This window comes from Peromyscus eremicus, chromosome 23 (assembly GCF_949786415.1).
Source record: "Peromyscus eremicus chromosome 23, PerEre_H2_v1, whole genome shotgun sequence".
Classification (NCBI taxonomy): Eukaryota; Metazoa; Chordata; class Mammalia; order Rodentia; family Cricetidae; genus Peromyscus; species Peromyscus eremicus.
The window spans coordinates 13,976,188-14,002,955 of NC_081438.1; the positions used below are offsets into that span (position 1 = coordinate 13,976,188).

At 47.9% G+C, this 26,768-nt stretch overlaps 2 protein-coding genes across 2 annotated transcripts in view; both read left to right on the top strand.

Annotated features, from left to right (window-relative positions):
* The window catches only part of Ccdc62 (coiled-coil domain containing 62), a 45,918-nt gene extending 32,418 nt beyond the window's left edge, over positions 1 to 13,500 (top strand). The window contains exons 11-14 of the mRNA XM_059249751.1: positions 3,470 to 3,586; positions 11,539 to 11,631; positions 12,737 to 12,766; positions 12,806 to 13,500. Of these exons, the coding sequence (XP_059105734.1) occupies positions 3,470 to 3,586; positions 11,539 to 11,592 (171 nt within the window). The 3' untranslated portion in view covers positions 11,593 to 11,631; positions 12,737 to 12,766; positions 12,806 to 13,500. The remainder of the gene's footprint in view (positions 1 to 3,469; positions 3,587 to 11,538; positions 11,632 to 12,736; positions 12,767 to 12,805) is intronic.
* A 4,465-nt stretch (positions 13,501 to 17,965) lies between these two features.
* Positions 17,966 to 26,768, top strand: part of Hip1r (huntingtin interacting protein 1 related) — a 29,218-nt gene continuing 20,415 nt past the window's right edge. The window contains exon 1 of the mRNA XM_059249091.1: positions 17,966 to 18,162. Within this exon, the coding sequence (XP_059105074.1) occupies positions 18,070 to 18,162 (93 nt within the window). The 5' untranslated portion in view covers positions 17,966 to 18,069. The remainder of the gene's footprint in view (positions 18,163 to 26,768) is intronic.

Here is a 26,768-nt window from a genome sequence, read left to right on the forward strand (position 1 = left end):
ATTTTGCACACACACACACACACACACCCTTTGATCTTGTACTTTTCTCCATTGTCTTCTCATCCCTTTTTAGGTTCTTTCTGTTTTTTTTTTTTTTTTTTTTTTAAATCAGTGTTTCACGGAATAGCGCTGGCTGTCCTGGAACTTATTCTGTAGACCAGGCTAATAGGTGTTTTTCTACCAACACAATAAGCCAGATCTAGCGGAATTGAAGAAGTATAACAACAGGTATATTGAGCAAAGCAATCTAGGACCGGTTCACTGGTCTCCAAGAACAGGCCAGAGAAGTCTGGAACCCAAACTAAGGCAGGAGATTTTATAGACTGTGGGCGAGGAGTGATAATCCACAAGCTGGGTTTGTGCCCAAGCATGGTCAAAAGCTGAGCATTAGGGGTGTGGGGTGGGAATGACTTGGGCGGCTGGAGGCATCAGGGGAGGAAGTGACTATAGTCACCAGGAGTGCAGAACTGGGCTTCTTGGCACCTTTCCTTTGTTCAGAGACTCTCTGAGCAGGCAGGGTTTGGAGAGAGAGAGAGAGACAGGAATGGCGCTTTCCAGACCATGCAGGTGAGCCGGAGGCTGGCCTTGAACCCAGAGATCTACCTGCCTTTGCCTGCCTCCCCGAGTGCTGGAATTAAAGGTGTGTGCCACCACCATCCAGTTTACTTTTCTTTCCTTAAATTTTCATTTATTAATATTGTCTGTATGTGTGTGATGTGCATGTGTGAGTGCAGGTGTGTGCGCATTCATGGGAAAGTCTGAGGCTAGCTTTCTAGTATTGGTTCTGTCCCTCTACTGTGGGTTCCAGAGATTGAACTCAGCCATTTTGCCAGTCCTCAAGGTTCTTTGTTTTCCTTTCAGAAACTGCTGTATTGATTTTTTATTCAACTTGAAACCAACAGCAATACAAAAGGAATTGGCAGCAATTCACTCAGCTGCCTGTCCTTAGCCGCCCATTCCTCCACACACCCCCTGGTGACAGCAGTCTCCCTAGAGTCAAAGGTGACATACTGGTGACCTTAAAGACATGGCTGCAGAAATGACAGTGTGCAGCGTTGCATTTTACTACAGAAGGAACCCTCCCACCTTTGTGAGTCCCCGGAAAGCTGAGTCTAGATGAAATCTCCATTCTGCCCATGATCATGGGCAGAGCAGGTCTGGTGATAAAGCAGAGGACGTAGCTTTCCTTCCACTGTCCTGTGTGTGTGTGTGTGTGTGTGTGTGTGTGTGTGTGTGTGTGGTTTCTCCTTCAGCATCTTACTGATGGTAAGGATTCAGGAACTACAGCAGGGATGGGCACTTTCTCTAAGTAAAGGATGTTTTATAAATTCTTCCCCTCCTTTTCTGTTTGTTTTTTTTTTTTTAAATGTGTTTTTGGGGTTTTTGTTTGCTTGCTTGCTTTTATTTTGAGACAAGGTCTCATGTAGCCCAGGCTGGCCTGGAACCAGCTATGTAGCTAAGGACAACCTTGAACTTACTTGTGCCCAAGTGCTGGTGTTATAGGTATACACCACATCCTCCTCTTCTCTTTTTCTTTTTTCTTTAACAGGGTCCCCTCTTTGGTGCTTGAATTATAGGTATGAGCCACCACACCTACATTTTCCTCCTTTCTCAAAAGAAAAGTAAACAAACAAAAACTAGCTAGGCTTTGATAACACACATTTAATCCCAGCACTAGGAAGACAGAAGCAGGCAGATCCCTGAGTTTGAGGTCGGCCTGGTCTACACAGTGAGTTCCAGGGCAGCCAGGGCACACAGAGAGACTGTCTCAAAAAAGAGGGGCATGTTACTGTCTAATTTTTTTTTTTTTTTTTTTTTTTTTTTTTTTGGTTTTTCGAGACAGGGTTTCTCTGTGTAGCTTTGCGCCTTTCCTGGAACTCGCTTTGGAGACCAGACTGGCCTCGAACTCACAGAGATCCGCCTGCCTCTGCCTCCCGAGTGCTGAGATTAAAGGCATGCACCACCACCGCCTGGCCTACTGTCTGATTTTAAATAATAAGTGAGTGCAATAAGCTTAGATACAACAAATAGTTTTTCAGATCTTTTATTTCCTTTTTTTGTTTTTTTTTTTTTTTTTTTTTTTTGAGATAGGGTTTCTCTGTGTAGCTTTGCGCCTTTCCTGGGACTCACTTGGTAGCCCAGGCTGGCCTGGAACTCCCAGAGATCCACCTGCCTCTGCCTCCTGAGTGCTGGGATTAAAGGCGTGCGCCACCACCGCCCGGCCTCTTTTTTTTTTTTTTAATGCACAAATCCCATAGGAAGGAAGGCAGACAAAACGAGGTTGTGGTACACACCTGTAACTTGACACTGCAGTCAGAGGCAGATGATTGTGAGTCTGAGCTGACCTGAGCTACATAGTGAGTTCTAGGCCAGCCTGGGCTACAGAGTGAAATGCCAGTCTCAAGAAACCAAAAAAGAGCTGGTGAGATGGCCACCTCCTTCTGCATTATTTCTTTGGCTGTAGGGTGGTTGGGTTTGGGTAAAGGCAATCGCAGCCAAGCCTGGTGATTGAATCAGACACCCAAATCCACTGGGCAGAAGTAGAAAACTGACTTTGCAAAGTTTTCCTCCAACTTCATGTCGTGGAACATATCTTCCACACACAAAATAAATCAATGTTTTGTTTTTAAATTAAAGACCATCTAGATGGCTCAGAGAGAGGGTAGGTGCTTGGCACCATCCTGACAACTGAGTTTGGTTCCTAGAACTTACATTGGGAAGAGAACTAACTCTTTTAACTTGTCCTCTGGTCTTCACCCTCAAAAACACCAATAAAAATAAAACAGCAGGAGTAAATTAAAGCACATGTCCACATACCTTTAGTGCTAAGGTTCTGTTTTGCAGTTACTTTGACCTGCTAATTATGACTTGATTTCTTAAGACTTATTTATTTTATTTAATGTATATGAGTGCTCTATCAGCATGTATGACTTTATGCCAGAAGAGAGCATCAGATCCCACTTTAGATGGTTGTGAGCCACCATGTGGTTGCTGAGAATTGAACTCAGGACGTCTGGAAGAACAGTTAGTGCTCTAAAGTGCTGAGCCATCTCTCCACACCTCCCCCCCACACACACCTTTTTTTTTTTTTTTTAAAGACGAGGTCTCACTGTGTATCCCTAGCAGGCCTGGAACTCATTAAGTAGACTAGGCTAGCCTTGAACTCAGAGATCTGCCTGCCTCTGCTTATCAAGTCCTGGGATTAAGGGTGTATGACACCATACCCATCCTGGTTTTTGTTTAGGAAATGTCTAGAAACCTTTTCTTATAATCAGTTGTAGTAGGTTCTGTTTACGCTGCATTATTTCACTGAGTAGGTTATAAGAAATGAAAGGAATTGGGTGGTTTTTTGTAATACTGATTTCTACCATTGATAGAGAGTTAACAGCTGTGTTAATAAGCTGTGATTGTGCAAAAACACTTAAAAATGCACCTTGGCTCACAGTGCTGAACTGCATTGTTTTTTCAGGATGACTTTTCTCCTACCAGTAAGCTCCAGCGCCTGCTGGCCGAGTCTCGGCAGATGGTCACGGATCTGGAGCTGAGCACACTGCTGCCCATCAGCTGTGAGAATCTCAACAGAAGTGTGCGTTCCCCTTTCTTTCTCTTAAAAAAATTTGTGTGTAGGTGTACGTGCAGTGAGGAGTGTGCATGTCTGTGTGTGTGTGTGTGTGTGTGTGTGTGTGTGTGTGTGTGTGTGTGGTTATGTAGGCCAGAAGACAACCTCAGTGTTGTTGCTTGGGAGCTGTCAGCCTTGTCATTTGAGACAAGGTCTCTCCCTAGGACGTCTCTCACTGGGACCTGAGCTTGATGATTAGGCTAGTCTGGCTGGCCAGCAGGTCCCAGGGGATCCACTTTCTCCAGCTCCCCAGCACTGGGGTTACAAGAGCATGTATCACATCTGGTTTTTATGTGGGTGTTGGGGGTCAAACTCAGGTCCTCATGCTTGCATGGCTAACACATACTGAGTGTTCTGTGTCCCCAGCCCGGATCCCCTTTTTTTGAGATGTACATCAATAGAGTCTGAATATGTCTCTAAGCGGTAGGGCTCAGGGAGTACTGGGAGGTGGCCGTTCTGATAAAATGAAGGCTTCAAGAAGAAAGGCAGGCACTGTGCTGAGGAGAAAAAGCCATACTGTGGGCTAGAGAGTAAGACAAAACCAAAAACTGTCACTGTGTCAAAACTGCCCCTGCTTCTTTCTGATTTGTGGGACATCGGAATGCATGCATTTAGTGTTTGTTATTTTGTGCTGCTGCAAATGGAGCCTAGGGCCTTCCATAGTACCTTACCCTTCACCTAGGTTCTTGGGGATGTTTTAAAATACACAGAGTTTTCACAGGGTCTCCCTGTGTAGCACTGGCTGTCCTGGAACTACATAGACCAGACTAGCCTCAAACTCACAAAGATCTATCTGCCTCTGCCTCCTGAGTGCTGGGATTAAAACTGCACGCTACCATGCCCGGCTCCAAAATTTCAAATTTAAAGTGTACACAGGATTTTAAGAACACACAAAAGTAGAAAAAAATAATATAATTGCACATCTGCCATTTAAAATTTTATGTTCCTCCTCTGTATGCTTTAAAATTTATGTTTCTTTACTTTTGTGTGTGTGTTTGAGACAGGGTCTTATCCTTAACCCTGGCTAGTCTGGAATTAATATGTAGACCATGCTGGCCTCTCACCTCACTCATGGAGATCTGCCTGCCTCTGCTTCCTTGGTGCTGGGATTAAAGGAATATGCCAGTATGTCTGGCATTTCTGTGTGTTTTCCTGTGTGTGTGTGTGTGTGTGTATGTGTGTATGTGTGTATGTATGTATGTATGTATGTGTGTGTTTGCAAGCATGTGCACAAGCAAGTGAGAGTGAGGAGAGGGAGAGCAAGAATGTGCATAGTATATGTGGGGGTTATTTCTCTTCTTCCGCTGTTGGGCTCTGAGGATCAAACTCAGGACATCAGCCATAGCAGAAGGGGCCTTTACCTGCTGAGCCATCTCCCCAGCCCCTCTGTACACTTTTCAGAAGCAGTTCAGAGCAAATTCAAGACATAGTCTTTCACTCATGGATATGTCAAGATGCATCTCTTTCCGGTGTGTGATTTCTTTGGCGGGCAGGGGCAGGTCCTACTATGTAACCAGCCTAGAACTCACCCTCCTCCCGCCTCTACTTCCTAAAGTACAAAAGATTATGTGCATGTGGCACCACACCCAGCAGGTGAGGACTTTTAAAAAACAACCATAACAACATTACCACACTCAGGAAAGCCACTGTAAACCCTCCGTGGCCTCCAATGACTGTCTTTTCTAGCTCTCCCACTCACTCGACACATCTGTTTGCTCTTTGTTCAGATCATTATCCAACCAAGGCCTGACCTTTGCATTTCTTCCCCTGAAGTCTCTCTAATCCTAGTTCATTGGTTCTTCTCCCCTTCTCCCCTTTCCAGCCTCTTTAACTTTTTTTTTTTTTAATGTTGATTTTGAGACAGGGTCTCTCTGTGTAGCCCCGGCTGTCCTGGAACTCGCTGTAGATTACACTGGTTTTGAACTCACAGATCCACCTGCCCCTGCCTCCTGGTACTGGTACTACAGGTGTGTGCTACTACTCCCGATTCCCCCTTTCATTCTTTATTTATCTTGTTTTTTTGTTTGTTTGGAGGCTGGGACAGAACTGCACTCTGGCTCTTACCAGCTCTTCCCTTGGTGTTGGGTGGCACTTTCCTCTCTCATAATGCCTTTGAACTGGTGCTTAGATCTGGGGATGTGACTATACTCAGCAGCTAAGCTTCTCCCTGGTCGAAAGTTGTCAGTCTTTCAGTTTTACACATTGATTTGGGCTGTTTCTTCTGAGCATAGTAAGATTTCAGTGACGGTTGTATGAGCTGCCTTGTCGATTTTATTGCCTCTGTTTAAACAGTGTACAAAACACTAGACTTGAAGTCTATTCCCTAATTGTGAACTAAGAGCCCGGAACTTACACTTCTCATTTCAGATTCATGGTACATTCCTTGGACATTTTGACTGTGTAGTTAAAGATATTTGAAAGCCTTTTAAGTTAAACCATTTTTGTATCTCTTATCAAAACCACAAATAATAATTTTTAAAAGGTCTATAAGAATACTATACAGGGCTGGAGAGATGGCTCAGCGGTTAAGAGCATTGGCTGTTCTTCCAGAGGTTCTGAGTTCAGTTGTCAGCAACCACATGGTGGCTCACTACCATCTATAGTAGGATCTGATGCCCCCTTTTGGCATAAAGGCATACATGCAGATAGAGCACTCATATATTAAATAAATCTAAAAAAAAAAAACAAAAAACTGTACAATACAAAAAATACTGTAAAATACAAATTTTCCCTTTTAAATTTGACATTTAAGCCAAGCGGTGGTGCATGCCTTTAATCCCAGCACTTAGGAGTCAGAGGCAGGTGGATCTCTGTGAGTTCAAGGCCAGCCTGGTCTACAGAGTGAGTTCCAGAACAGCCAGGACTGTTTCACAGAGAAACCCTGTCTCGGAAAAAAAAAAAAAAATTGACATTTAAATATTTTTATATTTCTGTATTGATCAATAATTATGTATGTGTGTGAATATGCACATGTACAGAGGCCATTGCAGGAGGGAGTTCTCTCCTTCTACCATGTAAGTTCTGGGGATTGAACTCAGGTCATCAGGTTTAGCAGCAAGCTTCTTTACCCCCTGAGCCATCTCACCGACCCCTGCATTGCTTTCCTGTTAAAATGAATGTTGCTGGGGGTGTAGTTGAGTAGTATAGTGTGTGTTGGCCCTGGATTTCATCTCCATGGCTAAGAAAACCCTCCAAAAAACAAACAAAAATACCAAGTCTTAAGTGTAATTGACATACAATAAAATGAAGACATCTCATTAAGGATTTTAATGAGGGGCTGGGAGGTGGCCCAGTGGAAGGGCACTTGTTGCATAAGCATGAGGACCTGAGTTCACACCACAGCAGCCACAGGAAAGCCACATGCGGATGTGTGCTCTGAACTCTAGAGACAGGAGGGCCTTGTCGTCTGTCAGCCTAGCTCTAGATTCAGTGAGAGACTCGGTCTCAAAGGAGTATATGGCAGAGTGAGAGCAGGACACCCGTGTCGTCCTCTGGCTTCACTCACATGCGTGGGTGCTCACACTTGCACACACAAGCACACAACACACACGAGATGTCTTCACTGCCTGTCCTTCTACTCTAATGGAAAAGTAGTAAAAATCCTGCTGATTCAGGAACCGTGTGTACCAGGTAGTGTTCAGTGAGAAGAGAATTTCTATCACAGGAAGTTCCCGAGAGCCCTTTGAAGGGAGGCCTCTGTTCTCACCCCACAGGCAGTGACTGCTCTGATTTTTATCACTGCAGACTGGTTACGCCTGATGCAGAGCATTGTAGAAATGCAGTCACACAGCATACACTGTTTTTCCATTTGGTGCTGGGAACCAACATGGGACCTCCCCTCCGGCCTGTGTTTACTCTTCACCTTTTTCCTTGATATTTTGAGACTTATCCATGTTGTTGGTGCATTGGAACACTGTCCTTCTTCATTGCCAATTGATATCCCATTGTAAGACTGTGTGTGCATGTGGAGTGCACTTGTATGTGCAGGTACACATGCATATGTGTGCAAATGCCGAGGGAGGTTGGAGGACAATGTTGGGCAGTGTTCCTCAGGCGCCACCCACCATGTTTTGAGACAAGGTCTTGTACTGGAACTCACCAAGTAGGCTAGTCTGGCTGGCACGTCTCTGCTTTCCCACGTCTGAGATTTTCAGCCCTTAGATTAGATTTTCTAACACACTCGTACTCTTTAGAAGATTATTTTGTGTGTGAGTGTGTTTTGCCTGCATGTGCTGTGCACCATGTCTGCTCAGTGAGCGGGGAGGCTAGAAGAGGGCGTTGTGTTTATGTTAGACCCTGTCTGCTATCTCAGATCTAACCCAGCACTTCCTCTTTTGGTCTCCGTGGTCTGTGTATTTATCTCCATCAGTATTTCTATCAGGGTACGCGATGGTTGATCCCCCTGCTACCCAGGCTACACAGTAATGACTGTGAGTGGGAACTGAGAGGAAAGTTCAGGGAAAGGGACAAAGCTGTGACCTTGAGTCTAGACTGAAAAATGTACTGAAGCTGTGTGAGGCTGGTAAAAACTTGATTTGAGGGAATTCTGAGTTAGGAAAACCCAGAAGAAAGATGTAGTCCTAACCCTTTACTATAGAGTCCTAACCCTTTACTATAGAGTCCTAACCCTTTACTATAGAGTCCTAACCCTTTACTATAGAGTCCTAACCCTTTACTATAGAGTCCTAACCCTTTACTATAGAGTCCTAACCCTTTACTATAGAGTCCTAACCCTTTACTATAGAGTCCTAACCCTTTACTATAGAGTCCTAACCCTTTACTATAGAGTCCTAACCCTTTACTATAGAGTCCTAACCCTTTACTATAGAGTCCTAACCCTTTACTATAGAGTCCTAACCCTTTACTATAGAGTCCTAACCCTTTACTATATAGACGAGGAAAGGGGATTGAACCCTTTGCTCAGCATTCCACAGCCAGGATCAGAAAATCAGTTAATTGGGAAAAAAAAAAACTGGCTTCAAACAATATTTTTGGAGGGATTAACTAATTCTGGAGATGTCAGGAAACCGGATTTAAACAGCAGAAATGTTCTTGGCAACGCTTCACACACTCTTTCCCCCATGCCTTTGAACTTACTAACCTAGAACAGGAGAAGCAAACAGTTTCATAAAAAGTCTTGTTTTTGCAACAAGGAAGCAGGGTAATGTTCTGAGCAGCCTGTCACCTCTCTGAGGTATCACCGTCTGCAGCTAAAGACAAGGGTAGTAATTGTGTGGAAGAGATGCTCCCTCAGGAAACCGCAAGGTTTCTATCCCTTTGAGAAGCAATGTCACTTTGTGACTCTCCCAGACCCTTCTGCATGGGTACAAAATGGCATCGTTCCAGGTTTTCCTTGCAGCCTTGCTTAATAGCAGAGTGTACGTTTACATAGGACAAGGACTGTTCGCAGCAGGATGCAAAGGTACAGACCACATTCCTTCACGTGTGCGCTATATTATTTACTGAATAAGAGATATGTGCAAGAGCTCATGGGTGGAGGTCAGAGGACAGCTTGTAGAAGACCATGTGGATCCTTGGGGTTCCAGCTCAGATCAAAAGGCTTGGTGGCGGGAACATCTCAGGGCCGTTTTTAAATATTAGTTGGTGTTTTTGAAACAATGTGAATGTATTAACTATTCAACAACAACAGGAACAGCTGAACCCAGCAATTTAAAACTTAGGTAGAACAAAGGAAAGTAAATTGCAGTGCTGCTGACTACACCCAGGGTGACCCTGACTGCAGTTGAGAATGGAGCAACTCAGCCCTAGACGGAGCTGGCCTTGTGACCGGTACACAGCGCTGGACATTCTATTTATGAGCTTAACATTATGCCTGTAATCCTGAAACTTGGGAGGCTGAGGTTAGAGGATCATGAGTTCAAGGCCAGCCTGGGCTACATAGTGAGACCCTGTCTCAAAAAAACAAAAAAGTGATCAGGCATGGTGACACATACCTTTATCCTAGAGCTCACCAAGTAGGCTAGTCTGCCTGCTCAGTGATCCACCTCTCTGTCCTCCAGCTCTGAGATTACATGCCCATATTAACATTCTTGGTTTTGTTTTGAGACCAGGATTTCTCTGTGTCCTGGAACTCACTCTAGACTAGGCTGGCCTCAAATTCACAGAGGTCCGCCTCCCAAGTGCTGAGATTAAAGGCATGCACCACCACCACCACCACCCAGCCACACTTGTATTTTTTAAAAGATATATTTATTGTTATTTTATATGATGAATGTTTTGTCTGTATGTATTCTATACTATATCTGTACAGCCTGGTCTACATAGCAAGTTCCAGGCCAGCCAAGGCTGCATAGCAAAACCCTGTCCCAAAACAAACAATAAAATAAAGAAAAATTAAGCCAGAAGTGGTGGTGCACACCTTGAATCCCAGTACTTTGGAGGCAGAAGCCGGAGGATCTCTGTGAGTTGGAGACCAGCCCAGGACAGCTAGGGCTACATAGAGACCCTATTTAAAAAAAAAAAAAAAAAAAGCCAGGCGGTAGTGGCACACGCCTTTGATCCTAGCACTCAGGAGACAGAGCCAGGCGGATCTCTGTGAGTTCGAGGCCAGCCTGGTCTACAGAGTGAGATCCAGGACAGGCACCAAAACAACACAGAGAAACCCTGTCTCCAAAAAAAACCAAACCTCCCCACCCCCCCAAAAACAGGTGAAGGAGCCACTGAAATGGCTCTGTGGGTCTGTGGGTAAAAGTTCTTGCTGCCTAAACTGACATTCTGAGTTCGACCCCTGGGATGCACATGATGGAGGTTGAGAACTGACTCTGGCAAGCTGTCTTTTAACCTCCACACACATGCCATGCCATGTACATATACACAAATAAGTAAGTGTATTTTTAAAGGATCTTTAAAAGTGGCAACAACATCCAGCAGTGGTAGCGCACACCTTTAATCCCAGCACTCGGGAGGCAGAGCCAGGCGGATCTCTGTGAGTTCAAGGACAGCCTGGGCTACACAGAGAAACCCTATCTCAAAAAACCAAATCAAAACAAACAACCACAAAAAATGGCAACAACAAGAAGAATGATGGGCTGGTGAGCTGGCTCAGCTGGTAACGGCTCTTGCCAGCAAGGGTTCTGTCTCTATCCCTAGACCCTCCAGGGGAGAATCAGCTCTCAGGAGTTGTCTTCTGACTGCCATACCCACGCCACGCGTGTACACACACACACACACACACACACACACACACACACACACACACACACATCACCACACAAACAAGCAGAGAAAGACGACAGAAAGGCTTTGTGAGCCAAGCACAGTGCTAAGTGCCTATAGTCCAGACACACAGAGACCGAGCACAGTGCTAAGTGCCTATAGTCCAGACACACAGAGACCGAGCACAGTGCTAAGTGCCTGTAGTCCAGACACGCAGAGACCGAGCACAGTGCTAAGTGCCTGTAGTCCAGACACACAGAGACCGAGCACAGTGCTAAGTGCCTATAGTCCAGACACGCAGAGACTGAGCACAGTGCTAAGTGCCTGTAGTCCAGACACACAGAGACTGAGCACAGTGCTAAGTGCCTGTAGTCCAGACACACACAGACCAAGACGGGGGAGTCTGAATTTAGGCTAGCCCAGCGGAGAACAACACAGTGAAAGTGTCCCCCAAAGACAAGGACATTATATTGTTTGTGTGTGCGTGTACGTGAGAGAGCGCGAGAGAGCACTCAAGCGCCAGCGCTGTGGCATGTGTGTAGCGGTTGGGAGTTGGTCCTCTCCTACTGTGAGCCTCAGGTACCCTGTTCCGTCGTCAGGCTTGCTTCTCACATACTTCTAGTCTAGACCGTCCACCAGTCCCTCAAGGTCTTTGGAAGGCATTCCCGCTATACGAATGTCTAGTTGTCTAAAGTATTTTTAATGTCTGTAACCTGGATACTAATTTTGGAGTTGTTTTCTAGAAATTAGAAGTCTCAGAAGAGCCAGATGACAAAAACACCCTTGTCAGTCATTGAAGGAGACAAAGTCAACCTGGACATTCACTGTGGCCATGTGTAGGTCACCTTTGCTTGTCTCACTTTATATTGAAGTTGATATTAATAAGTAACTAGGAACGTTGATAATGTAGAGTCGAGGCCACACATTCATCTGACCAGTAATTCTTCCTCTTCTGCCTGATCTACGTTTACTATAATTAACCTGAGTAGAATGCCAGTTACTTGTAAGAGAAATACAGACCAAAAGATTTTTTTGTTCTTAATACTGATACTTTTTATATCTAAGGAAGTTGGTGTATAAATCCAACTTTAAAGATTGGAATCTTAGCCAGGTGGTGGTGGTGGTGGTAATGGTGGTGGTGCACACCTTTAATCCCAGCACTCAGGAGGCAGAGGCAGGCGGATCTCTGTGAGTTCAAGGTCAGCCTGGTCTACAGAGTGAGTTCCAGGACAGCCAGGGATACACAGAGAAACCCTGTCTTAGAAAAAAAGAAAGCAGGCACAATCTGTAATCCCTGTGGGGAGTCTGATACAGGCAGAATTACAAGTTCAAGGCACTAGCTAAACCTAATAAGACCCTGCCTCAAAAGGAAAAAGGGGGTGGGGTGGGGTGGGGAGAACTCAAGACCAGACACAGTAGAATACACTCTGGTAATCCTAGCACTCTGGAAGTTGGGAAGACTGAAGCAGAAAGACGAGGCGTTAGAGGTCTGCCTGGGCTACACTGGTGAGACCCTGACCCAGAAAATAGAATTTTTCAAAAGGCATCTAAATTTACATTTGAGGATCACTTCTGTACGTCTGCCTAGAAAGAATCATGTGACTTCGAGCTTTGTGAGCCTGCCACCCAGGAAGTACTTTGTTGGGTTCTGTTTGCTTCTGTCAGCCCTTCATTCCAAGTGCAGCTCTCTGGACTGTGGCAGAGGTGCCCCAGGTGCCGCCCTTTAAGCGCAAGAGCCTTTCCAGTAGGAAGGCAAGACATCTGAGCATCCCCTGCCTCCCCCACCCCACCCCGCTCTCCTTGCTGGGAGGTTTTCACGTATATAGTACAGTGAGGAGAGCTAGGACATGTAGTCAGGGTCTCAGACGCCAGGAGCTCTTAGCGTACCGTGCAGCACTAATCCTTTTCATTTTGTTAACTGCTTCTGTTCTCTTTCAGAAGCAGGACTCTGTTTGGAAGGCAGAAAGCAGATACCATACTTCATGTAAAGACAAAGGGGATTGTGATTCCTACCATACTTCATGTAAAGACAAAGGGGATTGTGAGTCCCACATAAGCAGCATTTAGTACAAAGGCCAGCAGAATCTCAAAGTTTACTTCTTAAAGCAACTGTATTTTGTTTTTGATGAACCATTTTTGTGTAAAAAAAATATTTTTATACCAAAGAAATGAGGTCGTACTCTACACACCTGTTTGGAACTATGCTAAAAGGAAAAAACAAAATCTCTGTCAGGATGCAGACACGGTTTAATTAACCAGAGAAGCTCTTTAAACCTGGCAGTATCCGTGAAGCCTGTGTGTACGAAGCTGCTTTCGCTGCCTGTCTTCTTACAACCTGGTGTGTATTCACATTAGAGCTTCTCAGAGTCAGCTCCCTATGTGTGACGTAGTCTTTCTTCTCTTAGGGTTTTAGCACTGGACTTTGTTGTGTTGATGGGCATGAGATAAGATGGTATAAAATGTTTGTAATGGGACACCATCACCTTGCTGGCAGTTAAGGCCAGTCTGCCCTCGGGCGACAGCTGCATCTTGTCTGGCTCTGTAGTAGGCAGTTCACTTACACAAGACAGCACTTGCTGGAAGATCAAGTTTTGTATGGATTTTTAAAAATATATTGAAGACTATATAGATAATAAAAATATATTATATTGAAATATAATTCCATTTTAACTTTAAAACATTTTAATTAAAAAAAGATTACACTATTTGCTTCTGTCCCTTCTACTAGAACTGATCAGTTTCATTCAATAAAGATATTTTTAATAATAAAAATAATTTTTTTGGTTTCCTTTTACAATACAGGACTAAAACAAGGAACTTTATTTATTTATGTATTTTTTCAGTTTTTTGAAACGATTTCTTTGTGTAGCCTTGGCTGTCCTGGAACTAGCTCTGTAGACCAGGCTGCCCTTGATGTCTGTGGGATTCAACTGCTTTTGCCTCCCAAGTACTGGGATCAAAGGGGTGTGCCACTACTGCCTGGCTAACAAGGAACTTTAAATGTAACCTGGCAAGTTAATGTCTCGGGAAAGTATTCTCTTAAGCAGAGATCAAGGTTGTATTGTGCTGGGTCAATGCCCCTTTGTTACAGGCTTCAAGGTTTCTTGAGAGATGATTTTCATGAGTGGGAAGGCTCACATTTGTAATGAGGATGCTGAAAAGAAACTGAGCGAGTCTGGCTACACTCTGTAAATACTGGCTTTCTCTTCAGACTGGTTGTATCCAGCAAGACTGAGAACATAGAGCTGATTCTGAACCAGCACTTGCCAAGTGGGAAACCCAGAATGCCCTTGGAGAGGCCCAGGTTCCAGGCTGAGAATTGAGACACTAAATTTTTTCCTGCTCTGTGTGCTAGGCTCATGACTACTCCACTTGCCTGTGACAGGAAACATCCATTAGACGTTCCGTAGCAAAACTTAGGGTAGAACAGGATTTGAAAGACTACATTCTTTTATAGCTAAATGTAATTTTAGTTCATAGGCTTGAAATATCTATGACACCTATGTACTCCAGGCTGGCTCAAACTTGTGATCCTCCTGCCTCAGTTTCTCAAGCGCTGGGGTGATAGGAGTATACCACCATGCCCAGCTTTATAACACCTGTGCTTACTCAACAAAAGTATTATGAATTAACATGAAATTCAGAGTGGCCGATTTTAATATGGTCAGCTCCTCTGTCTCAACATGTTCTATTTATATAGGAGCAATTTATCATGTGTGTAGGAAAGAGTTGCAAGATAAACTAGCCTTTAGGATTTGTATTGTGTCATTATCATTCTTAAGACCAGCATATCAGGAGGCAACTGAATTACACTATAATCTGTCTGCCAGAAATGATCTCAGCATTGGAAAAGACTGATACAGGGTATTTTTGGAACTTCTGAACAGACCTTTTAAACAGAAATAGAAACACCCCCTCCAGAAGAAATTCTGAATCAAGACTATACATAAACACTTAAAACCGTTTTACCCAAAAGGTGCCAAGAGAATGCTTAGAATTGAGACTGTGTGTTATGAGGCCAAGGATGGAAGCCCTGTCATGGAAGCCTTGTCACACTCTGGATAGTGACCCATGGTGTCTTCTGTGTCCCTGATTTGTAAGCCTCTTGCTAGGGTAATGCCTCTAGCTTTCTTTCCGTTAAGACAGTTGGTGTGATTCTGGTAGTGCACAGTGCAGGAAGGTTATTCACTTAAGCCTCCAGGAGAATGATCCTCCAGGAGAAACATCGTAACCTGATGTTCTGGAGAACAGAGTGCATAAAGTCAGCTAAGATGCCAGACACATGCATCCGGGTTGAAATGGGTGGCCTTCCAGAAGAGTCTATCGAATGCACGGTGCACATTAACCAGCTCTGTTAAGGAAGACCTCTGGGTTCTCAGCCAAGTAATGCTTAAAACAAACAAAAAGGATCTGTAACCCCATCTACTGGGGAGGCTAGGCAGGAGGATGACAAGCCGAAGGCTTAGGCTGCAGTGAGTTCAGGTTCAACATGGGCAACTTTAGTGAGACCTCATCTCACAACGAAAAGTAGAAAGAGGGCTGGAGCTATAGCTCGGTGATAGAGCACTTTCCCAGCATGCACAAGGCCCTGGATTTAACCCCTGGTACCTCACATATACAAATTCATTATGAGCACACCACACACCTTTGCCAACCATGGGAGATAACAGTGTAAGCCTTGCTTACATTCTGGTAGGGGACACAGACTGTAAGTAATCACTGGGAAGACTGGTGCTTTAATGCAGAATGTTGAGATACTGGCACATAGGTCAGGGTGGAGGAATCAGGGAGGGCTTCCTGGAGAACTAGCATCTACACCAAGAGCTGCAAGATGGGCAGACACTCACCAGGCAAACAGGAAGAGGATTCCAGGTATAGTAACAGCCTGTGCAAAGTCCCTGAGGCTGTGGAAGGAGCATGATGCATGAGCATGATAGTCCAGGATGGTGCAAGATGAAACCCGAGAGGGGCTGGGTGGATCGTGCCTATGTGTCAGTGAGGCAGTGGCTATTACCGCATACAGTCTTTTTCGGCGAGCCCCCAAAACTTTGCTGCCTTCCTGAGTTCTCCCAGATAGGGTCTAGTCTGTATTCCCCTTGGAGGAAGTAAACAGCTGTCACAATTTACCAAAAGGGGATCACAGCCAGCTAGTGACAGCCAGGCCTGGACCAGGCCCCTTTGTCGAAGATGTCTGGAGATGAACCTTAATTAAACAAAGGGAGGGAGTTTGCATTTATGTACCCCTAGAAATGCCCATTTATAACGTAAGCATACAGTGAAGTACTCATTCTGTTCTCCACTCTCTGGGGCTGGTTTATTCTTTCAAACCTTCATTTTATATTCCACCTCCTTTTTTACTCACTGTGTAGACCAGGCTGGCCTCATAATCACAGAGGCCACGTGCCCCTGGCTCCCAAGTGCTGGCATTAAAGGTCTGTCCTGCCATGCTTGCCCTCATGCTCATTTTTTAAGTTAAATTTTATGTATGTGTACATGTGCAAGCCACAGCTCGAAATAAAAGGTCAGAGTCCTCTCTCTCCTTCTATCATGTGGGTCCAAGCCTTGAACTCAGGTCATCAAGCTTGGCATCATTGCTGGCCCTCATACCCATTTTTTTTTTAAACATGGTCATGTATTAGGTACTCTGCTAGTCATGGAGAGCAGGATGATGGTTAACACAAGGCCACCTTGACCTCCGGCAATTCAGAAATCTCATGAGCAGACACATTACTTGTAAAAGCCGTAGGGACTCCAGTATCATCAAGTCAGTGGCGTGCTTGTCAGAGCGCTCTGGCTTGAAACGGGGCAGATCGGAGACCACATCCTGACAGCATCATTTTGCAATTGTGTGAGCCGGGACTGAACTTGGGTGCTATGAAGACAAGCCCTTTTCTTGGTCTGTGAAGATGAAATGAGATCCTGCGATCCTGACGACTGGATGGTGAGCACCACACCTAGCACACTAATGCCTCTGTTTACTAAAAAGAATGGGCGTGTTTGATAATGACAGGCCACTGTGGGAGATGTACTCTACCCAGTGGGAGCTGTGGCCTCATGTGTGTATATGAAAATTGCAGGGATAACTGGTTTGGTCCCCTGTGAGAAAAAGTCTGAGAAACAGCTGGCACAGAGCAAATCAGTCCCTTCTTTTTTATTTATTTATTATTTTTTAAACCATGGCCGTTTAGTGAATTGCTGAGGATTAGGAACTAGATAATACATATAAAGGGTTTAGCCCCGTACCTGACAAATACCGGCTGTTGTTGTTACTCTATCGTTATTCGAGCGAAGAAGCTTTTCATTGATGGGTATTAGATAAAGCGAGGCTAATCTCGGTGTCGAAGAGAGCCTCGTCCAACTCTGAAATGTTCAGCGGATGTCAGCACAGGGAGGAATGGTTCAATGGCAATGAAACTGTCCCCCTGGGTCCTCAGGCTTCATCCCAAAAAGCAAGGGGCTGGAGGGATGGCTGGGCTCAACTAAAAAGACAAAGAAGCCTGGCTGTGAGACTCAAGGTGACCCAGTTTGCTCCGGTCCCCCCCATCTCCGACAACCCCCGCCACCCCGAGGTTGTTGAAGGAGACCCAGAGTGAGGAAGGGGTTAGGGGTGGGGCACAACTAATTTTTCCTCGAGTTGGGAGGCGAGAAGAAGGTATGTAGTGGAGCTAAGGGGGTATTTGGCCCTTACACTTGGTTTGTCAGGGGGCGGGGTGTGTTAGGAAGTCCTGGGGAGCTAGAGGTGTGCAAGGAGACGGGACAGATGTGCAAGGGGCATTCCCAGTGAGTCCCCGGGGACAAAGCAGGTGCAGTCTTGGGGCTCAGGGCGTCCCGGGGGACCGGACCAGAGGGGTGCTGGGTAGGGCATCCCAGGGGACCAGAGGGGTGCAGGGCAGAACGTCCTGGGTGACAGAGGGGTGCAGGGCAGGGTGTCCCGGGAGTCCTAAGGGACCCAGGTGGGTGCAGGGCAGGGGATACCGGGAGTCCTAAGAGACCCAGGTGGGTGCAGGGCAGGGTATCCCGGGAGTCCTGGGGTTGATCAGGGGATGCAGGGGGGCGGGGCACGCCAGGAGTCCCGGGGGCCCGGAGGGGGCGGGGCGTGCGGAGCGGGGGAGGGCGGGGCGCCGGTTGGACGGCCCGAGTGACTGGCGGGAGGGGCGGCGGCTCCTCCCCGCGTGGCGCGGCGCGCGGCCTCCGGGTGCCTAGGCTCGGGGCGGCGGGCGGTGACGCCTCATTCTCGCGGAGCCGGGCCGGGGACACGGTCGGACGGCGGCGACATGAACAGCATCAAGAACGTGCCGGCGCGGGTGCTGAGCCGCAGGCCGGGCCACAGCCTGGAGGCCGAGCGCGAGCAGTTCGACAAGACGCAGGCGAGCGCGGGCGCGGGCAGGGCGGGCAGGGCGGGCAGGGCGGGCAGGGCGGGCGGGCGAGCGGCGGTGGGGGTGCCGGGCCTCGGGAGGCTCGGCCCTGCGCGGACGGTTGCGGGTTCCGCGGCCCGGGCGGCGCAGGTGACCGGAAGCCGCACCGCCGCCGCCGCCGCCGGGCCGGGCCGGGCTTCGGGGATGCGGACGCGGCCCAGGTGCGCACGGCCGGCCGCGCGGGGGCCCCGGGACGCTCGGGGCGCCCTGCCTGGCGCCTTCCCGGGGAAGCTCCCGGCTCCCTTTTGCTGTTTCCACGGCCGCACTGGTGGCTTATGATCTGCTGGGGGAAAAGTTTTCACGGATGTCGCCAGACTTGTTTGCCCGCGCGGGGGGCCCACTTATAAATAGGCTGCCACCCCCTCGTTAAACACCGGCGCCCGACAGACGGAAACTTCCCAGGCTCCTTCCTGCGCTCCCACGCGCCGCTCCTCTCCCGGGAGAGGGCCCGACCTGAGAAGGTGGCGTGGAAAAATGAAATAATGCCCGGGTGCGCACTCATTCACGCATGGGTTCTGGGTTCTAGGACCCACGCTGCAGGTGTGGCTTTGTCTAATTTTTTTTTGGACAGGGTCTCACGTAGCCCCACGCTAGCCTTGAACTCCTAATCCCCGCCGCTTCCACCTCCCAAATGCTGCTATTGTGGACATCCACCACCACGTCTGGCTCCCTCCTTTTGGTTTTACAAACTCTGCCCTGTCTTGGGTGGACGCGCAGTGGGGAGGGGGATGCTCGCTACTTGATTATTGGCTAGACTAAGCCAGCCAAGGCCGAAGTGGCAGCATTTTCTGTTTAAGCTTTAACAATAAAGGAAGCCAAAGACTCCTCCCACCTGAGTCTGAAGCAGGTTGCTGATATTTGCATTTGTGGGTGCCACTGGCGAGTCGTCGTCCCCCCCCCCCCCCACCTTGGTCAGAGCAGAGTGCAAGGACTCCGGCGGGCGGTTGCTTTCAAAACAAGTCGGCACAAGCGGTTTCGTTTTGAAATAGGAGAAAACGTGAGATCTAACCTTTGTGCTTCTGATGGGCAGTGATAGTAATAAACTTCAGGACGGGAGTGAACCGTGCAGGCCAAGTGCCGGCACCAACCTGGCTTGCAAATGATTAATGTATCCATGGGAGCTCCATCTGGTCCAGCCTGGATCACCCACCATTAAAAACAAACATGGCGTTTGATGTGAAGTCATTAATACATAATTAATTGTGCTAGTAAACTTGCAGAGCCTAGGGAGATGGACGGCTGCCACTGAGAATCTGGGTGTTGTCAGGAACCTGATTTATTCAGGGGGATTTTAGAATTCCCTCCCCCCCTACTTTTGAGCAGGTGTAGAGAAAGCTCTGATTTTAGCTGCAGGAAGAGATGGGGGAGGAGATGGGATTTTAAAGGTCAAGTTCATTGATCTTCCGCTTTAATGATTATGTCAAGGGTAACCTTCCTGAATGTCAGGGGGGACAGAGCCACATGTGTTTGGTGGTTGGTTTGTCAGTGAGGTGGTACTTTTGACTTGGCTTTGTCCATTTTTAAAACTCTTAGTGCGTTTATTTATTGTGTGTGTGCGCACACGTAAGCGCCACAGCCCATGAGTGGAAGTCAGAAGACAACTTGCAGGCTTCCTCTCCTCTCACCCTATGTGTCCCAGGAATCCCAGGTTGTCTGGTTTATCCACAAGTGCCTTTACCTGCTGAGCCATCTTGCCTGCCCTCGAGTTTTTGAGGGATTGAAAGGATTGCTCAGGAAGCGTAACTTTGTACTGAGGAGTCTCATGGGGCTCACCCACTCCGGAGCAACTTTTTCATAGGAGAGAGAGAGCGAGCGAGCCTGAGCCCGGCATCCGGCTATGTGTCTTCATCGTGACTTAGTGAGGGATGTAAGAATGAGGTTTTGTAAGTAGTTAATATTTAATTAGATCATTCCCAGAAATATCGAGCAAGCCGCCAGCCTGGCTCCTTGCAAGTTAGGCCTAGAGAGCCCTGGTTACCGCTTTCCGTGTCTCCTTTGGGATAGAAAATAGCACATCCAGTACTGGGACCTGCTTCCCTTTGGAGCACACCGCCTGTCTTGACATTGACAGTGGCCGGGTGGCAGCCACGGGGCAGCTAACTTAGAAGTCAAATCCTCAGCAATCTGGCAGTCCCTCCTCTGGGCTCCTGGGGCCAGGAGGAAGAGGAATGCTTACATGTTTGCGCTGTGGACAGGACACGCCCTGTTTTGCACACAGCTCTGTGGTTACCTCTCAGGAGTGTCGAGGGAGGCAGTCATCCTTCCTTTTGGCAGCTGGCGCTTGAATTATGAGCTTCTGACCCCAGGGGTGTGTCCCAGAGACCGTCCGCCCAGCCCCATTACTGTGGTCCCTTCGTTGATAAGACCCCTTTCCAAAATGTCGTGTTTTGAGTATAAAATGCTGCGCAGCTCATCGTGCCCGTAGTCTGAATCCCAGGCCTTTAAAAAGACGGTGTGACTTCATAGAGCATACTCGTGGACAGGGTAGACCTGATCTCTCGTCTGTGTTAAGGGCAAGTTGCCTGACGACAGAGCCTGCTTTTTCTACGGAAAGCAGGGCTGGTTCTGTGTTTCTGGATGAGTGTACTTGTGAGATACTGGGAGGTAAGTTGAGTCACGTCCCTGCAAAGATGACCGCAGCCTAACTAAATGTATTATTTGCGTAACTCTGATTGCAGATGGAATCAGTTGCTCACCCACTGACCTTGAGATGGGAGGTTAGTATGAGTCACCAGGTGGGCCCTGTGTACCAAGGGACCCTAAGTGGAGACGAGGGAAGCAGGAGAGGCAGGTGGTCACAGTGACACGAGATGACACTCTGCTGGCTGCACGCAGCTTTGGAAGAGCCGACAGTTAAGGAATAATACCATCCTTTATAAACCGGAGACGGCAAGGAAGCAGATTCTGCCCTAGAACCTCCAGAAAGAAACGCAACCCTTTAACCCTGTGATACCCATTCCGGGGGCCGGGAATGTAGTTCAGTGCATAGACTACTTGCCCAGCATGCATGAACCCATGTGTTTGATCCCCAGCACCACAGAGATCTATCATGGTGGTGCATGCCTGTAACCCCAGGATTTGGGGGTGGGGGACAGAGCAAGAGGATTAAAAATTCAAAGTCATCCTTGCCTTCAGGGCCAGTGCAGGGGCTATGAGAACATTCCAGACTTCTGGACTGCGGAACTGTGAGATGTATCCAAGCTGCTTACTAAAACTGTAGCAATTTGTTACAGCAGCCAGGAGGGGCTAATACACACTACACACTAAACACAAGTAGTGCCTAGGACATAGTAAAGGCTCAGCAAATAGCTGGCTGACCGTTCTCCCATCCGTCCACCCCCAGAGTTCAAAATCTGGGACCTCCTGAAAGAAGTAAGCCATCTTTGAAGCACATCATGACCCACGCTGCAACTAGAAGCCGTGAACATACTGATTGTATCTTCCTTTCTGTGGGAAAACACGTTGCCCTTTTCCTTTGCTTCTCTGAGCCATGATTTACCCACAGCATACAGAGACAGAGGGAGGGGCCTTTCTCAGGTCGGGATTCGAGAAACCCTTTAATCATAGTGCACGGTTCAATCCAGGGAAACACTGGCTTCAGAGGTGAAAGGGTCAGGGGTGAGGCGTGCCCACTGGGGAGCCAGGCGCTGAGGCAGCAGCAAATGGAAATGGTTCATACCTTGGTTTTCCAGGTCAGTGACACATCTCGGTAGCCCCCGAGGGACCAAAATCTTGTAAAGATTAACATTTATTGACAAGTCATGACTTCCGGGTGCAGCTGCTCGATACAGCAGCACAGCTGAGTTCGATGCAGAAGAGAGGCCAGGCGTATGATACATTTTAGGTGAAGTTCGTTTGGGTTGTATCTTTGACTTCACGCACATGTCCTGAATCAGTCCCTCTTAACACTGGATTACTGTTAAGTATGAATGGGGTATTTCTCATTTTGCTCATCCATGGAGTCAGTCTTTCGGGCATTCAGCAGCTGCCTGTGGACAGCGCAGGTGTGAGAATCGGCCAGACCTCAGTGATGGCAAATGGGGATGATTTGGCAAGGGGGCGGAGCCCCCAGGCATTGCTAGTGTGTGGACTTTTCCTCAGCCAGGTGATTCTCAGAACCTAATTAGTAGAGGCAGGCTACCAGAGCAAGCATGTGTCCAGAACCTGCCCTAAGTTTCTGGCAGTTCTGGAAGGCAGTTCTGGAAAGCACTTCTCAAGTTCCGGGATCCTTTCAGATCCCGTGCTGTACTCGGGCCTGTCACTCACTCAGCCCTGGTCTGCTCATAGCTCAGGCTGCTGCTCGTGGAAGCTCAGCCGCAGAGCGCTTGCCTACATTTGAGAAGCCCCAGTTCGATTCCAGGCCCTGCAGAAGGGGGAGGAGTGTGATTATAACATGTTACTTACGTGCTTGCACGCTCAAAATATTTATAACGATAGGAAAAAAAAAAGCCCCAGAGTTGGAGAAGAGCCCTAACCCACGTGGTGGATGGCCAAAGCCCCCAGCTCTGTCCAGCTGTTATAATTGGTACTGGCTGAGGCCTTGGGGGCTGAAGTGGTCTGCCCTCCATCCACTGTGTCCCCAGGAGCAGGCAGATGCCCGTGTCACCACAGCTGGCAGAGAGGAGACAAAGTCAGGAAGGGAAGAACAGGCTGGGCTCACAAACGCTTTAAAAAAAAACCTCCCAATGATTTCAACCCAGACAAGCCATCCTTAAAGACCCTCACAGTGCACCCAGGTGGGCTGGGGCCTGACGGAGGCTGCCAGAGTTCTGCAGTCCCCTCTCCCGGGCCGAGCAATCCTAAGGGACACTTGTCGGGGTGGGGTGGGATGGGACTGGGCTGCTCATTCTTCGCCTTCTTCCTACCCTTGCTCCTGTGCACCCCTGGGACACACCGACAGGGGCATGCCGACTACCCCTCTCGACCTAGTCCTAGAGTTGGGGTGAGGGAGAGTAAATAGTCACCACTGTGACCCCTCCCCCGGGGAGAAGGGGTGTCAGCTATGACAAGTGTGCCGAGAAGTTAAGAACCTGGGTCAGGCCTGCCTCTGTCCGTCACTGCTCTGTGCCTCTGTTTCCCCATTTTCAAGACAATAATAATAACACAATCCTGTCCCAATGGAGTAGCTGTAGGTATGTGCAGGGGTGAGGCAAATGTGATAGCAGTTAGATCGTATGCAGGAAAGCAGACAAGACTGAAGGAAATAGAAAGTGTCCCTGTGTCCTGAGTATAGCCAGCTGTGAGGGGACAACTGAGTCAGATGCTGGACAAAGGGACAGCTGGGTAGTGTCTGGAGGGTGGTGCATGGGGCACCATCCCTGCAAGAACGAGTGTCTGGTGTACACCTTTTATATACTGTCCAGCACAGGCCTAGTCATCCTTCTGGAGATGTGGTCTGCTGTAGGGGTTCCAGGGAGTATGGGGTAGAGGAGCCTGGGACTCCCTGCAGACCTGTCCCCTTCCTGAATGGGATAGCGGCTCCTCCCTGACCCAGCTCCGAGGCCAGTGTCCAGCTGCTGCTGTACAGGAGCCTGTGAATGAAACCCAGCCGGTCACTTGATTCTAGCAGCTGGGTCCCTGCCGGCCGTGAGTGGAAACCCTGTGGGGTGTAGGTCTGATTGGCAAGGGACAGGGAAATTCAGCTGGCCAACCTGAGACGCCTGGCCAGCCTGGAACTGCCTTGGCCAGCCTGGCTGCACTGGCCAGCCTGGCCCTTCCCCTCCTCCACCTGAGAACCCCTATTCATTTCAGGGATAACTCGAGTATCACCTTGGTTACGACGACATCTGTCTTCCTCTGCCCAAGCTTTTCTCGCCTTTGTCCCTCTGGTTCTGATGGCATAATGTGTGGTGTCTTCTAGCTCCTCTGTATAAGTGACCTGGCAGGAATGAAGATATTCTAGACTCGTGGTTCTCAACTTTCCTAATACTGCAACATACAGTTCAGTTCTTCATGTTGTGGTGCCCCCCCAAATTATTATCGTTGCTACTTCATAACTGTAATTTTGCTAGTGTTATGAGTCGTGATGTAAATATCTGATATGCAGGGTATCTGATATGTGGCCCCAAAGGGGTCATGACCCACATGTTGAGAACTGCTGTTCTAGAGAGACACACCTCTTAGCTTGGACTGTTGAAGCAATGGACCCCAAGAAATGGGAATCTCCCCAGGAATCTGACACCGGCAGAAGAAGAGACTGAGAGCAGGAAGGGGGACTTGTCTCCTGAGGAGATTGTCGGTTCCGAGACCTTGTCAGATCACCTTGCAAGATGAGGCTGCAGCCCAGCCTGGGGGGGTCAGCGGGGCATCCTCACAGGGTCCGCTGAGATGTTCCTGGCCATGGCTCTCTATTTAAACTTTAATCTGACTGCGGAACCCTGAAAGTGGACTTGAGGGGGTCATTGGATCTTTGTCCCTCTTCCCAGTGTGGCCACGTTGACTAAATCTCCCTTTTCTGCCTTGTACTGTTAATTTGGCTGTTTTCATTGGCTTCTGGAAGATGGGTCGCTGAACAAGTTCGGTGACGTGAACGCGTTACAGCCAGCCTGCAGAGCAGGAAGAAGTGGGCAGCTGTGGGGTTGGGTATGTGTTTCCACCCAGGGTCAGCTACTGTTCAGATACGCCCACCCACCACCATACCCGAGATCCTCAAGTGGGGATCGTGTGACCTCCTTAGGGCTCCACTGAGCCTCATAGTAAGGACAGCCATGGGAACTGGTAAGCCCGAGAGGTCCTGGCCTGAATGGCCCACAGCACCATCCTGGATTGAGTAAACCCATGGAGGAAGACATTAGTCCCGGCGGGACTTTTTTCTTCGTCTTGCTACGTAACCATAAGCCCCAAACTGCAATAGGTTCGTCTGCCTGGGTGTGACTCAGTCCTCTGGCTTGTTGGACAGTCAGGTCTGTGATGACATCACCAGTACCTTGGGAACAAAACCGCCCAGCTGCCTCCCTGTCCGTCTAGATTCTGGCACAGCAGAGGTGTGACTCAGGACCACATCTTTCTCTCTCTATTCCACCCACAAAGTCTGGAGCTGGGGTGGCAGTGGGTTGGGCCATGAATTTGTCAAAGTGACTAGGGGACAGATTCTTTCCCGGGGCTTTCATGCTGTCCTGTGAGGTGTGGACTGCGCAGAGTAATGCTTGCATTTCCTGAATGGTGGGATGATGGGGACTGGACCAAAGGGACAGGAGACTTGGGTGAAGGGGGACGCAGTTGAACGAACCAGGACCGCCACTGCTGACTTCCTGTCTGCTGAAATGACCCAGCCTTCGGTCTCTTCACTCCTCCTTCGCTTCCTCAGCTACAGACCTCCTGTGTTTGTGGTCATCAATGGCCTTTGAGGTCGCAAAAGTGTGTGAATGAGAGCACTCTGTCCTCCAAGCCAGTCTTTGGAATCAGAGCAAAATAATTCACCGCCCTGCCAACAGCCCTGAGCCCGGGCTCTTGAGGAACCTGTCTGTCCTGCCAACTGCTGCTGTTAACCCTCGTGATAACCACACAAGGAGGCTTCAGTTGATTCATTTCAGGGGAAATTTTAAAAATAGAAATTGTTTTAAAGCTACCTTAATAATTAACTCTAGCGGCTCAGTTATTAGCTGAAGAAAGACACTTCCTTGAAGTTACCCAGTGCTTAGGTCTGAAAGAGCTCTTGTGCCTCAAGTGCCCCCTCTGACACGTGTCCAATAAAGATTTATTGACTGTCCTGGAGATGCCACAGAGGAGAAGATGTATGGTCATTCCTCAGTGTCTAGGGCAGTGGTTTTCAGCCTTCCTAATGCTTCGACCCTTTAATACAGTTCCTCATGTTATGGTGACCCCCAAACCATACAATTATTTCCACTGCTACTTTATAACTCTAATTTTGCTACTGTAATGGATTGTGATGTAAATATCTGATATACAGGATATCTGATATGCGACCCCCTGTGAAGGAGTCATTTGACCCCCCTCCCCAAAGGGGTTGCAACCCATAGGTTGGGAACCACTGGTGTAGGGAGTTAGGTCCAGAACCTCTGAAAATACCAGGATCTGAGGGACCTGTTGACACACATCTTTAATCCCAGCATTCAGGAGGCAGATCTCTGTGTGTTCAAGGCCAGTCTGGTCTACATAGTGAGTTCCAGGCTAGCCAGGGCTACACAGTGAGACCCTGTCTCAAAACAAACATACCAGAATCCATAGATGTTCAAGTCCCTTGTGTAAATGTGCAGTTTTCACATGTGATTTATACACATCCACTCACATAATTTAAATCATATACCTGATATCAATTACATAACATGATCTGTTATCCTCTATTGCTCAGGGACTTTTGAGGACAAAGGCTGGGTGTGGGCAGTCCAAATGTAGAGTTTTCTCCTTGAATATTTTAATTGACATTTGGTCAAATCTATGAGTATGAAACTCATGGATGGAGTGCCTGTGTGTTCATAGAGTTGGAGACAGAGTGTAAATGATAATCTAACAAGACACTTTCAGATGTGAAATTAAACAGGATACAGCCAGGCATGGTTGTGCACACCTTTAATGCCTGCACTGGGAGGTAGAGGCAG